Source organism: Corvus kubaryi, unplaced genomic scaffold, assembly GCF_017639235.1.
Source record: "Corvus kubaryi isolate FWS band 111438036 unplaced genomic scaffold, C.kubaryi_AGA036_p1.0 74, whole genome shotgun sequence".
NCBI classification, from domain to species: Eukaryota; Metazoa; Chordata; class Aves; order Passeriformes; family Corvidae; genus Corvus; species Corvus kubaryi.
The window spans coordinates 929484-943017 of NW_024582061.1; the positions used below are offsets into that span (position 1 = coordinate 929484).

At 38.6% G+C, this 13534-nt stretch overlaps 2 protein-coding genes across 3 annotated transcripts in view; one reads left to right on the forward strand and one right to left on the reverse strand.

The window, feature by feature from the left end:
- FAM118A (family with sequence similarity 118 member A) overlaps window positions 1-13028 on the forward strand; it is a 28158-nt gene extending 15130 nt beyond the window's left edge. Inside the window, exon 8 of the transcript XR_006020026.1 lies at window positions 11190-13028. The gene's annotated coding sequence lies outside the window, so the exon portion shown is untranslated. The remainder of the gene's footprint in view (window positions 1-11189) is intronic.
- Window positions 1-13534, reverse strand: part of SMC1B (structural maintenance of chromosomes 1B) — a 30682-nt gene that overhangs the window by 1320 nt on the left and 15828 nt on the right. For both annotated transcript variants that reach the window (XM_042050538.1, XM_042050537.1), the window contains exons 15-24: window positions 11109-11215; window positions 10214-10355; window positions 9296-9441; window positions 8019-8172; window positions 6581-6679; window positions 5555-5711; window positions 4835-4989; window positions 3305-3456; window positions 2830-2899; window positions 106-216 (exon numbers count right to left, since the gene is read on the reverse strand). In XM_042050538.1, coding sequence (XP_041906472.1) covers window positions 106-216; window positions 2830-2899; window positions 3305-3456; window positions 4835-4989; window positions 5555-5711; window positions 6581-6679; window positions 8019-8172; window positions 9296-9441; window positions 10214-10355; window positions 11109-11215 — 1293 coding nt within the window. The remainder of the gene's footprint in view (window positions 1-105; window positions 217-2829; window positions 2900-3304; window positions 3457-4834; window positions 4990-5554; window positions 5712-6580; window positions 6680-8018; window positions 8173-9295; window positions 9442-10213; window positions 10356-11108; window positions 11216-13534) is intronic.

Sequence of the window (13534 nt, forward strand, 5' to 3'; positions counted from 1 at the left end):
CAGTGTGTCACCAACTGTGTGCATGACTCACTGGAGCAACACTTCAGGTGTGACCCAGCACCTCAACAACCCCATGTGCATTATTTAACCGTAATTAATTATTACCTCAGGACACACTCCAATCAATGCATCTGCCTTGCAATAAAACTCTTCCTTCAGGGAAATAACTATCATTTGGAACCGTTCATGTGCCTGTTCTCTAATGAAACTCGAGACCTTTGGAAAAAAAACAAGTATTTCAGTTAGTTCTGGCAACCTGAAACAGTGCTGTGATTACAGAATGGTGAGGGAACTGAACTGTGCTAGCTGTAGAATTCCGTCATGAAGTAAGATTGATAAAATGAGAAATAAACCAGTTTTAAAAGCCAGATATTTTGCATGGCTTTAAGACAACCCCTCAGATATGCTGCTTTTTGAAAACATTTAAGAAAATAATGGTTCAGTCCAATGAATAAAGCTATAAAAAGACACCAGTGCCCATGAATAACAATTTTACTTAACGTAACTAGAAAGGAAGGTGGAAATTCCTAAATAAGTTTTTAAAAAAAGTGTGAAAAGTTTGCTACTGGCTGTATAATAATCTTAAATTAGTTCACTGCAGACAGCAGCAAGTTTCTCAATGATAATGCAACATAAAGGTACAAAATGTAAGTTACGAACTGGTGAGTATTGCAATGTCCCCCAATATAAATTAAATGCTGCATAAAGGAAATCCAGTACATTTTTCATGAGCCCTCTGCCTGCACAGTTCTATCTACACAACAAGGAAATTATTTTTTAATGAAAGAACTGTTGTTAGTAAGTTATGGGAAGAACTGTCTTTAGCAAGTTACAGACTTCACAATAATTTCAGAGTATAGTTCCAATTATTGAGGAATCTGCTTTAATACATCATCAATCTGAAAGAATGGAAGGAAATGGATTAATTTCTCAGGATAAAAAATGGATACCCAGTGAGTACCAGCAACAATCTTTTACACAGCAGTGTTGCTCACTTCCAGTATTTAATTTTAACTATGTTTAAATTGAGAAATCCAGGTGCATAGAGGCAAAATCACCTCTTTGTTTCCAGTGTTTTGACAAAAATGTTGCTCAGCACATCCTTAGGTGTAGAGGGGACCTCTCTTCTGCCAGGCAGAATGACCCTCCTCAGAGAGGCAAAGTGCCCTGTGCACTCTGTTAATCATCATCAGCTCTATTAATGCATCATAGGTACCCTATATGGAAAGCTGGCAACATCCCAGAAATCCTCACTTTCATGCAGCGTGTATGGGATTGGGGCATGTCTAATGGCAACAGGAATTTACTCGCATTAATAAAGTCATCCAGGTAACAACCAGGTAAGGGCATGATCTGGGTCCCTGCCCAGCTCCAAACAGAGCCAGGAGACATACCAGACAGCCACCCCAGACAGCTGCAGAGATGGGCAGTGCTCATCACCTGACACACCACAGCTTCCATGAAAGGCAGAAATGTGGAGTTCAGCAGTAAATGGTGTAACAGCAAAGGAAAACCTGGAGTCAGCCTGTACTGCTCCGGGTCATCAGCCTTGAGACATCTGAGCCCAGAAAGAACAACATACAGAAAACATAATACTCATATTTAACCAGAATACATCATCTTAGAGTGGTCCTGAGGGAGACTCATAAGTAGAGCAGTATCTGACAGAAGCTCAGATCACAGAGGTGCTGTGTGATGTGTAATCTTGTTTTTACCATGTCACTGAGAGCCAAACCCGAAAGCTTCCTTAGGGATTTTCATTATAGCCCCATTACATCCCATCTGATCTTGCTCAAACTGCATCAAGTTAAAACAACCTCAGGGCCTGGGTAACCTTGTGGACCTGCATCCCAAGGAATATTTATGGAATTCAGGTTCAGGAACCTCTCAGAGCGAGTCAGTAACCTCCAAGAAGGAACTGAATTCTATCTGGCAGGCACAAGTGGTAGAGCTTCCCAGCTGGCTATTCCAGAGGTACCCTCCAAGCAAACTCTGGGGTACTCAGCACATCACAGTTAATGCCATCAGGGGAAAAACCAAAATGTATGGTGTTTAAACAACTGCTTTTGTTTGTTAGGCTCTACCAAAACTGACATTAGCAGTAATGCCAGTAGAAATACTGCTCTGAAAAAAAATGCTTCCACAGAAGAAAATCCAGGCTTATGTGGAAAGCTTTAGGATTCCTCCCTACAAACAACCCTCCTGTTCTGAGCCTCCCCCTCTCAGGGGCTGCCATCCACAGCTGGAATCTGCTGTTTGTGCTCCAGCCTCAGTTCGTGTTACGTTGAACAGTTGCTGGCAAAAAGGGAAAAGGTAATTGAGAGCGCAGGAAGGTGTTTTAATCAAGAAAGTCATGTGACTAAAATGACAGGAGTAACAGCTTAACTGGTGCTAATGCAAAAATAGTTACTAGGCCAATTGTATTAAACACTCCAGTGACAGAATGACTTGGTTGCCACATGCGGACGCACTCCTTGCTACTTCTCAGAGCCAAGGGAACTCCAAGGCCTTACAAATTCCAAGCAGCACAATTCCCAGGTGCCCGCCAGGTCAGACTGTGCCGCATGGGGTTACGCTGCACACCTTCACACTCCTCACCACCTCCTCTCACCTTCACAGTTTAGAGGCCAATCAAACACACTTGGATTAAGGAATTTACACTTTGCCTATGTCTCATACCTCAGAGACCAATTACTTCAGCCCTAAATCCAATCTCATTTACAACAGGTTCAGTCAGGCTAATCAATCTCTGTATCCCAACACCCTGCAATGGAAGTAGCCACACTTCTACAAAAGGTACCAGATACTGCTGGTAAAAGACCAACTTACTTTATCAATGTTTGTGTTGTCCAGTGCAGCATCTATCTCATCCAAAATAAAAAAAGGAGCTGGACGAAAGCTGCAGAAGACAAGACAGTGTTTTGCATTGAGATACCAAAATGTTAATAAACATTCTAATTACTTGCTTACTCCATAAAAAAATGTTGACAATATTTTGCAATATTACTCTTATATTTATTTTAATTAAATAATTAGGTATCATTTAACATTTAATATTAAATAATAGACAACTTAATTAACAGTTAATATTTTAATTAACATAAAAATCTACATTGAATATATAAAGTCATGACAGATAAAGAATAAGGACTTCAGCAATGCTAGAATACTCCATTAGCAGAATTTTTTTAGTATGTGTGTAAGCATAACACTGTCTCTTTCTATCACCTATTCTCCAGGTATCTGGCCAAGTACCACAATACTTCCTTTTTTTCCCTGGATAATCCCAGAACAGTTCTTTTACCTGTGTATGGCAAACACAAGAGCCAGGGCTGCCACTGTTTTTTCCCCTCCTGACAAACTGTCCATTGGCATAAAGCGCTTGCCTGGAGCCACACAATTAAAGCCAATGCCTTCCAGATAGGGCTCCTCAGGATTTTCAGGACTAAGGAATGCCTGGAAACAAATACATTTAATTGTTAATAGTGACATTTATAAAATTATTTAGATGGGTAGTTCTTAGGTTTAAAGACTGCCTGAGCTAGTGAGGAAACCAGTGAGTTTGCTTCACTTTTAGGGAACCTGTTCATCCGTTCTGAGAGTAACATTATCCAATTCCCAGAGAGTATGGTTTTGCTAACAAACCAGGAACCAAGAGGCTCAATAACAACACCAGTAAAGAAATGGCAGCACATATTTATTATTTACAAATTTTCAACTACTGAACAAACTTGATTTTATCACCTTTTATGTAACTGCTTTGTTTTTTTTAATTATTAAAATGTTACACTTCAAAAGCAGGTTTCTTCTTTTTTGGCCTGGAAGACAATATATTTGCAAAATTGCATTTTTCTGGTGAAAGGCTGGCTTTATAGAACCTAGCTTTGAGCTAGGTTGGACAAAGACTGCTTGTATTAAAGTCTTCTTCTGTACTTTGTATCCTGGTTCCCAGGGCCAAAATTTAAAAGCATTATTTTAAAGGAACCACCATTTTTCCAAACCACTAAAAGGACGATGGGTAAGATCTTTGCTACATGGTTTATTTTTCTCATTAATAGAAGAGACAATAAAATAATACAGACTCTTCCCCGCTGCACAAGTGGAGACAGATAGAACAGAAATTTCCTTACTTAACCCTCATTTCAAATGTCTCCTCTCAGATCACAGACATAATGGAAGAAAACCAAACGAACACACAACATGCTGAGGGAAAACACAAAATCTTACGACAGACAAGAGTTCAATCCCTTAAACATTCCACAGTCTATGGAATTTGACGTAACCAAAGCATTTGGGAGTTCCCCCTTGACTTTTGGTGTTAATACAGGAATAGTAACAAAGAATTGTGGGACAATTTTTCTACATGTTTCTTAAAAGTTGCAAACATATTATGTCTGTGTTTTCTAAATATTTAAGTGGGGTAGAAGGTGCTTCAAGACCTTGTACAAAACACTAGCACTGATTTATGATTTTTAGCTGTCTGTACTAACGATTAATATTTGTATCACCTGATTTGTAAACCAATGTTCTTTTTAAATGAAGTACTCAATTACATTTCACACTTTTGTTCTGATAATTTACAAGTTTGCTAAAAGCAAAGAGGAAAACTAAGCCAAGCTGAGTAGTTCCCAATTTTGTTCACAGATTACCTCTCTCTGTCTAATGTCAAGCATACTTTGACTTATCACCTATTCCTTCCCTGACCCTAAACTTCTGTAGTCTATTTCTGTAATTTTCATCTTTAGGACTGAGACTGTCTTTGGAAACCAAAAGTGCTATTTGATACTTAGCATCCACTAAGGCCTTTAAGGCAAAGCCCCTGAACATGACACACCTGAGCACTAGTGTTCCTGCAAAGCTTCTTGTAGATCCTGTCAATGGCTATGGAGGCATGCTCAAAGCACCGGCTAAACAGCTCATATCTCCTTTTTTTCACCTCTTCAAATTCCTGCTTGCATATTCTGGCCTGCTTTCTGCTGGTCTCAAAAGCTACAGGAAAAAACCCAGAATCACAGGAATTACTCCTCTGTGCCACAATTGTCTGGAGCAAGGAATAAAATTCTCCTAGTTCCTTCTGGGAGCCAGGCAGCCCTAAGCAGCACCAGCACTGACCTGGTACAGCTCCAGAACCCCTTAGGTTTCTTACATTGTTAATGTCTGCAAAACTCTCTGAGGATACTCATAATTTTGCAGAAATGCTCATGTCTGAGTTTTGGACAACACACACAGTTCCTTCAGTTATGCAAGAAAAATTTTAGCAATTTTAACATTAAAGTCAGTAATTCTCAGAAAGCAAGTAAAAATACTTTATGATGTCATGTGGGAAACAAACATCTTCCCAATCATTCAAACTGTATTTCAACAAACTACTGCTCACTCAAGTGTATGTTACTGAATTGTTTACATATAATTAGATAACTGAGGATAAACACTTGAGCACAAAAAAATACTTTGATATCTGAAAGGAGCAAAGCCAGCAGGACCAACCCCAAGAAAAGGAATTCCAATTAGGGTGAAATCTCAAAAGTGACTGACATGAAAGACTCAGTGTTACCATCTATTGATTCTTGGAACTTATCTCGAGCTGTCTGTAATTTCTCTCCTGCTCTCAGGTTTGGAGCAGCTGTCTTCATTAACGTGACCTCTTTACATTTGATTTCCTGCTGCATTTGCTTAACATGATCCTCTATATCTTTATCAGATTCTAGTTCCTAAAGAAAAAAAAATAGAGCAATCTAATTTGCTTTTAGGCCAAGACATTTCAATACATACAGCACGCACTCATGGTTCCTGAAACAATTACCCACTTATTAATAGCTTTAACTGGAAACGCAACTGAAGATGCCACCCAGGTCTTACCTCTTGCAATGAATCTACCAAGCCCTCACTATTCTCCCCCAAGACCTTTAAAAACAGGGAACCAATTCCTTTCCCTTGATTCCCTTTTTAAAATACAGCACAGGAGCAGAATTAGTGCTTCACTCCTTCATTTTTAAAGGAGAGGTTCTCATGAATTCTTTGAGATAAGTTCCAGTGATGACAGATTCATCCTTTGCTCTGTGCTTAGCCTTGGACATTTAACTATCTTCCTCAAGATTAAAAAGGAAAACAAAATTACAAAACCTGCTGAGAAAATGTGACCTAATGGGCTGTTAGACACGGAAGGATGGGAAGCCCCAGTCTCTGCAAATGCCACAGAAGGTAAACAACCCCCCACATCCTTGGGTTCTGGAGTTTTGAGCCTTTACTTCAAGGCAGAAAGTAAAGGAGGAGAGGGGGGGAAAAAAAAAAAAAATCAAGGTTATATTAAGTCTCTCAATTCCATTTTTGTGGTTCAAGTAAGCTGTAAGTTAAAGCCAGTTACATGGGAAACTGATCTATCTAGAAATCCCACACATCAATGCTATGTCATGAGTGCAAAACTACAGCACATATACACATGCACTTCAGCTTAGCAGTGTTTTTACCATGTGCCACTTAAAGACCACGGTCAAGAATAAATAAACAACAAATAAAGTATTTTTCACAAAAATAAAAATCAAACACTCCATCTCTAATAATTTCAGACAAAGATGATTACCTTTAGCTCGACTTCTAGGGCACTGTAGTCTATCTGAATTCTCTCTTCCCTTTCATAGATCCCTGATAGAGTCTGGGTGCCTTCTATTTCAGTTCCTAGCTATAAGATGAAGGACATTTTAAAATTAAGAGACAGTGGTAACATGGTACAAGGTAAACTTAATCCATGGGTCTTCCTCTGGCCCAAATGGACTGAGGAGTTAAGATCTCATGAGCCTAATTAGCACCCACACCTGTTAAATAAAGATGAAAACATCTGCTAAACTCAGCTTGAAGCTATGTTGAAAGCAGCAGCAATTTGTTTATAACATATTTACAACACAGTACAACCTGTAAATCTCCTGACTGGAAAGATTTACACTCCCTGATTCCTCAACCCCTTCCAAGGGAAGGCTGAACTGTGTAAACTGAGGCATTTCCTCCACTCAGTCAACCTCAAAAGAAACAAGGAGCTTCAGTTCTATATGGCATAAGCAGAGAATCTTCTACTCCCCGCAGGCTGAATTTCAGTCACTTTCCCTCAAATGAAACATGTGCCACCTCTCATTATTAGACCCCTTTCCCACCAAGATGCTTCCTCAGAACCAAATCTTGCTGGTCTTCTCAGTGAGATTAATTAAGAATCCACATCGTTATTCCTTCTGCTCACCTCCTTGGTTTCCTCTCTTCCTTATTCAGGAACAGTGAGAGCTGAGTTCCTACATCCTTTGATCACTAGCAGTTCTGTTCCTTCGCAGACTGCTCACCCCACCTCATTGCCTGCATTTTGTCTCCTGCCCAGTTCACACCTATCCTCCAGCAAAAATACTTTTCTAAGGAATGGGTTCAAGACTCCTTCCAAATTCAAACACATGTAGTAAGTTCTTCAAAACCCACAGCTCATTTCTTTTGTAACAGTGCAGAAAGTTTATTTCTCCTCACAAAAATATGTTGGAAAAGGAGGGAAGATGAAGACAAGTAACGAGGGGCAATCATCAGACAGCAGGAATGCTTCTACTTTAGCCTATCCCTGATTTCTGTGAATATCTACATCTACTGAACACAAAAGGATGATTTTACGTACAGCATTTATATTATGGATGATTGACCAAATGTGATCTCAACCCTTGCACAAGCCATATTTATTTACATTTCCAAACTGACCCCTGTGTATCCTCTTATGTATCTTCGTATCAATTTTCTTGTCCCACAAGATTTTATGTATTTCACAGAAGTATGTTTCAAGCACAAGCAAAAATACTTGCAAACAATATTTCTGTCTACAAAAATAAAAAGAAATACTTCTTTTGAATGAAAGAGACCTGATCACACAAATAGAGCATATTTGTTTGAATAGTACTATGTAAGACAAACAGTCCTGTAAGGAGAGAAAAAGGATCTTTAAATTAATAAGTAAGTGCTCCTCTATGATATCTATCTCCTGTAAACACTTTAAGTACCTCTACTTCACTGATGTCATCCAGTGATCCAAACAGTAACTTGATTTTCAAGTCCTGCACCTTGCATTCAAGCAGCAGATTGTGTCGCTTTAATCTCTTCTCTTCCAGAGAGGTTTCTAGAGCTGTAGCTTCCCTCTGCAACTTTGTGGCTTCTCTACATGCACAAAGGGCACAAAACAACTCAAGAGTGGAAAACCACTGCTAATAACATCCACAGAAAAACAGCAAGATAAATACAGCATGGAAAACAGATTCCAAGCACCAAGAGTGCTCTTTCCTCTGCAGTAATCCCCATCAAATACAAAGGAAAAATGGTACTGTACTTCTGCCATCCCCTCCATTCTCCTGAATTACTCCAGAGGGAGCCTCAGTCTCAGTACATGACCAAGTTCACTTAAAGGCATGTTCAAATACCCATCTTTCCTAATTACAGCCTACCCCTGAACTCTAGTGAACACATATGGAGATTTGATCCTTCAACATGTAAACAAGTATCTTTTATCATTACTCTTCTTGAAACAGCTTGATTCTTTGCAACCAATTCCTCTGACAGCACAGAGTTACCATCAGCAGAAACATCTTGTTAAAATCACACACAATACAAATTAATAGGCATACAGTTCATAAGTTTATAGAAAATTCCACAAGTTTACCTAGCCATACTGTGCCAACATGATGGGGTTTTAAAACACAGAGATGACTCCTGATTAAAGGACAGTAGCCACATCAATAATAAGCAATCACCACAAAACTGAAGTATAAACTGTCCATAAAGGAGTTGATTTAATATAATAGTAGGACAAAATAATGACCTAAAGTTAGTATTAGTTTAAGGTATCCAACACATGAAAAGTCTGGAAAAATAACAATGAAATTGGAAAATAAAAATGTTCCCATTAATTGGGCCCACTGTACAACTCAAACTAAATTGTGGAACTACCAGGGAACTTCACGTGCCCCCGGTCAAGCTGTAAGCTACTACATACTGACCACAAGAGATCAGAGATCTGTGGGCAGAGATCACAGTGAGACCCAAGACTAGGCAGGTAATGAAATTATTCTATATGGTTTATGGAATGGCTCTCTTGAAATACTCTCCTTCACACACTGAATTAGAAACACTGTTAAACTAAGGCACACTGTAGATGCAGATCACTATGTCTCTAATAAATCTTTCTCAAGAAAACAAAACAAGAGAAATCCAAACAGGTGATCACTAAATCCCTTCTAAATATTATCCCGTTAATCATCTTCCCAGGAGTACAAGTGGGAATTACCTATTAAGAGTTAACATCGTCTTTCTGAACTCTTCAACTTCATTTTGGCTTTTTGTAAGCTCAGATTTATGAGCACTTAATCTATCCTTAAGGTGTTGCTGCTCCTCCAAAAGTTCATTCACTTTTTTTAGAAGCTTTTCCTCATCCTGCATAGAAATATTTAAAGTTTTAACCTCCCACCAAGAATCTAGATCTGGAACATCTACTATAGAGAAAGGAGAAGTTGAAGTTTAAACCTGTTACATTCAGATGTGTTACAGCACAAGATCTGAAAAGGCACTGGAGAGAGGGGGTTTCCCCCACTTTGTGGCAGTTTTATACACTTCACTTTTTGTTTTTTGTTCAAAGCACATCTTTTCTCCTTCCCTTTTCTGTGAACAAGCACAGTTTCTTTAACAAGCACCATCAGCACAATACAGGATAAACACTGTGAAGGAGGACTCCATACATATTACTTCAACTAAAAATCTAAATCGGTTTCAAAGCATTATTTTAAATGTGTTAGTGGCTGTAAAGTAGCTTAAAGATGTAAAGCACTAGAGTTGTTTGCTCTTACTCATAAAATCTTCTGCTGAATCTGAGCCACATGCTGCTGGTTTTATCTGTAGTTGTATGTTGCCTTTTCATATCAACTGAACACATTAACTGAACAAAATATAAAATAATACTGTACAGACAGTAATCCAAAACTTAATTTTTAGTAAACTTATTTTTAATAAAAAATAAGCATCCAAATACAGCAGTTTATTCCAAGGTTAAAATGCAATATGCATCTGCATTTTTTAAGTAATTACCAAGTCAAAACGAAATTAACCTCTTGAAAAATTAATCCACAGCATCAACTACATTTATTCAAAATTGGAACTGAGAGGAAAGAATGCACTGAATTACAGAGACAGACATTGATTTTACACTTACCTTCTGTAGCTTGATAATCTCAGCTTCATCTTTATGAACTGTCTCCCTCAACTTGCTGACTGAGTTTGTTAATTTTTGTAGATGATCACGATTATACTCCAGCTGAATCTTCAGTCGTGTCCTCTGATTTTCAAACTCCAGTCTAGTCAAAGTACAGGATTTAAAACCAGTTCTTACAAAGCAGGCTAGCAACTGTGATTGGACTCTATTTAGATACCATTACTGTATCTTCTATATGAACACAAAAACTGGCATACATTGATTCTACTATACCACATCCTGTGGATATATGGGAAATCACAAAGATACAGTGATATTAGTTAAAAAAATACAATATAGCCACATCAATATGGAAAGTGACACTTGAACTTCAACCATCAGTTCATTTTATCATTTTCCTCCTAAAATACAAATCTATGGTGCAGTGACACAAGAGAGAAACACTAGGTGAGGTCACATGTGAAAAACTCAAGAGCCTGTCTTCCTTAAGAGTATGTTCCTATACGAAACACCTGCATCTTACACCCAGTTTTCCTTAAGATTTTTCGAACACAAGTGACCCTTCATGCTATTCTCAATCTGGGATAGTGCAATTTTTCAATGTAGGTTTCAGAAAACTATTTCTTTACAATAGTGCTACCAAAATAGTAAATGTTACCTTTCAAGTTTGTTGCAAGCAGTCCCTGACTGTCTAACAAACCCAAACCACAGCAGTGATCTAACAAATCCTTGTCTAACTAATTCGTAGCAGTGGCCTACCTAATCCTTACAGTAATAAAGAGAACCTTCTACATCCTCTAGGACTTTGTGCTATTTCCTGTGAGGGAGTTTCTCAAGTACCAGTGTGCCCAATCTAATACCGACCCCTGGTTTACATTTCAGTGCCATATATCACCTTCTCTTATCGATCTCCTCTTGTTGTCTCACATGTTCTTGTTCATACACACGAATATTTTCTATACCAATTTCTTCACAGAATTCCCGGAAAACATCATCTTCAACCTTTGAAAACAGAGAAATGGAACAAAAAATGATTATACTATTTTTCAACTCACAGATGTAAAATATTCAATCACTTCATGCTACAGACTGGATTTTTAAGATACTTTAAGAAAACAGCTAACAACTACTGAGAAGTAATTTGTATCTGAAATTTTCAAATAACATTTTCAGTCCAAATGCCAGACATATGGCATATGTGCCTGTGAGCTACCAAGTGTAACTCCAACCTAAGATCTTCTTGACAGCACCTGGTCATTCCGAAGACAAAAGTCATCACAGTTGTAACCTGCTTCCCTGGTTTTGCCTGTTGTTCCCAGACAGCGGAAGAAGAGAAAGCTGGACAGGACACTAATTAGATACATCAGATTTCTTGGAGTTGTAGTTCAGTTTTTTATTTGAATCCTTTCAAGACAACCATTAATATTAATTACTGTGCTCCATTTATAGAAAAGTCATAGCAAAAACTCTGCCATGGAATATCTAATCTCCTAATGATACAGTAGATATTAACAAAAGCATCAGCCAAAACCAATTCTAAAATTTTGAAGAAAAATTTAAGCAGGCAAATACTAGGTGGAATGTATATGGCTGAACTGAAGGAAGAAATAGCAACAGCCTATTTAAAAGGAAACCCCATGGACTGAACAAAATTTTACGAGAACTCTACAGGTCAAAACCTGGTATTGTTGATATTGTTTTAGTATTCAGGCTTTTTTAGCCAGGTATCAAATACTACATCAAACCAAGTTACATTCTCCAAGTTACACTACTCTTTGGAAACCGATGATTGCTCCAAATGATAGCCCCTTTTTTTTTTTTTTCAGAATAAGCAAAATAGAAGTTCCCTGTACCTGGAATTCTTACAAGCTTAACCATCAATGACATTCTCAGTGTTTGCAGATGACAGACACCTGCACTCCCTCATGACTGCACCCCAAGCAAGACAGAGAACCAGCAGCAATTTTGGCTTGCTCTTAAATGTAGAATTCCAGTCATGAATTAATCCCAGACTGACTGATGAAAATGGGTCAGAAGCCAGGAACTAAATTAAAGATGTATGATACAGCCTGAGTTACTACGGACAGTGGTGAGGAATCTCTCCTTCTCCAGCATTTACACCAGCATCTTAAGTCGTAGGCTGTGAATTTTCCAGATAAAGCTGCAGTACCACTTTTCCACAGCTTATACCAGATTTCTTTGTTTGGCAAGAGTAGGAACAAAGGCAGCTTCAAGATGCAGGTAGAGATGAGATGCCTATTTCCCCAAGAGGTCAGTAACTGCCTACTCTAGCAGAACACAGTAGGAAACCCCTCCTAGCATCACATTAGGCTTTACTAACATTCCCTTCACTGAATGCCTTCAGTCTCTTCATGACAACCCTGCTCTTCCATCTGCCCAGTGTCTGTATGAACTGTTCTGGGGAGCACGGGAAGATCAGCAAATGACAGGGAAACTGAGGGATGAGATGGCAGAAGTGTCTACACAAACACCAGCTGAGAAACCTAGGTGGTAGATCACGTATCATAGGGAACTTTTCCTGTTGCTGATAAGAAGCAGACAGGAGCAGATTCTAAAGACAAAAGCTGTTTAGTATTCTAACAGGTAATGAATTTGGACAGGTGGGGTAGAACAAGATCTCCAAGTTCTCCATCACCTACAGCTCAAAAGAGAGGGTGAAAGAAGAACACTCAGTTATATCACAGGCTAGCTCTACCTTCCCTGAATTGGACTTGAACACAGGTATACAACCGTCTTAAAAAAAAAAAAAAAAAATCAAAACCCAACAAAATACCAAAACAAATCCCAAAAACCACAACATGCAAAAAACCCGAAAGAACCTCTTTCCCACCCACCAAAGAAAAAACCAAACAACAAAACCACAAAAAGAAAACCTCTACAGAAACAAACAAACCCCACTAAACAGTGAAATAGGAATTTGCTGACAATTATCATGCACACCTCAGCCACTTTCCCGGGGTAATCAGAGCATAGAGAATATGAAGCACAAATACTGGCTACTTCCCAAGAGAAAGGAACCTTCACACTATGCTGTTTTCCATCTACTTTCCTAGTATACAGGCCATCCCCCAGACATGTCACCTGTAGAGTTCAGAACACAGTCCTCTCACAGTACTGAGGACTCTTTTCAGCTCTAGAAAACTGTAGATACTAAGCAAAGCTTCATCTATTTGAGACACAGATGGATTTGGTTGGTTGGATTTGTGTTTAGCACTTGACAGTCACAGAACTTTGACTCTAAGGAAACAGATTTGCAAAGCTATGACACACATACACTAACATTCTCTGTTCACAGCTACC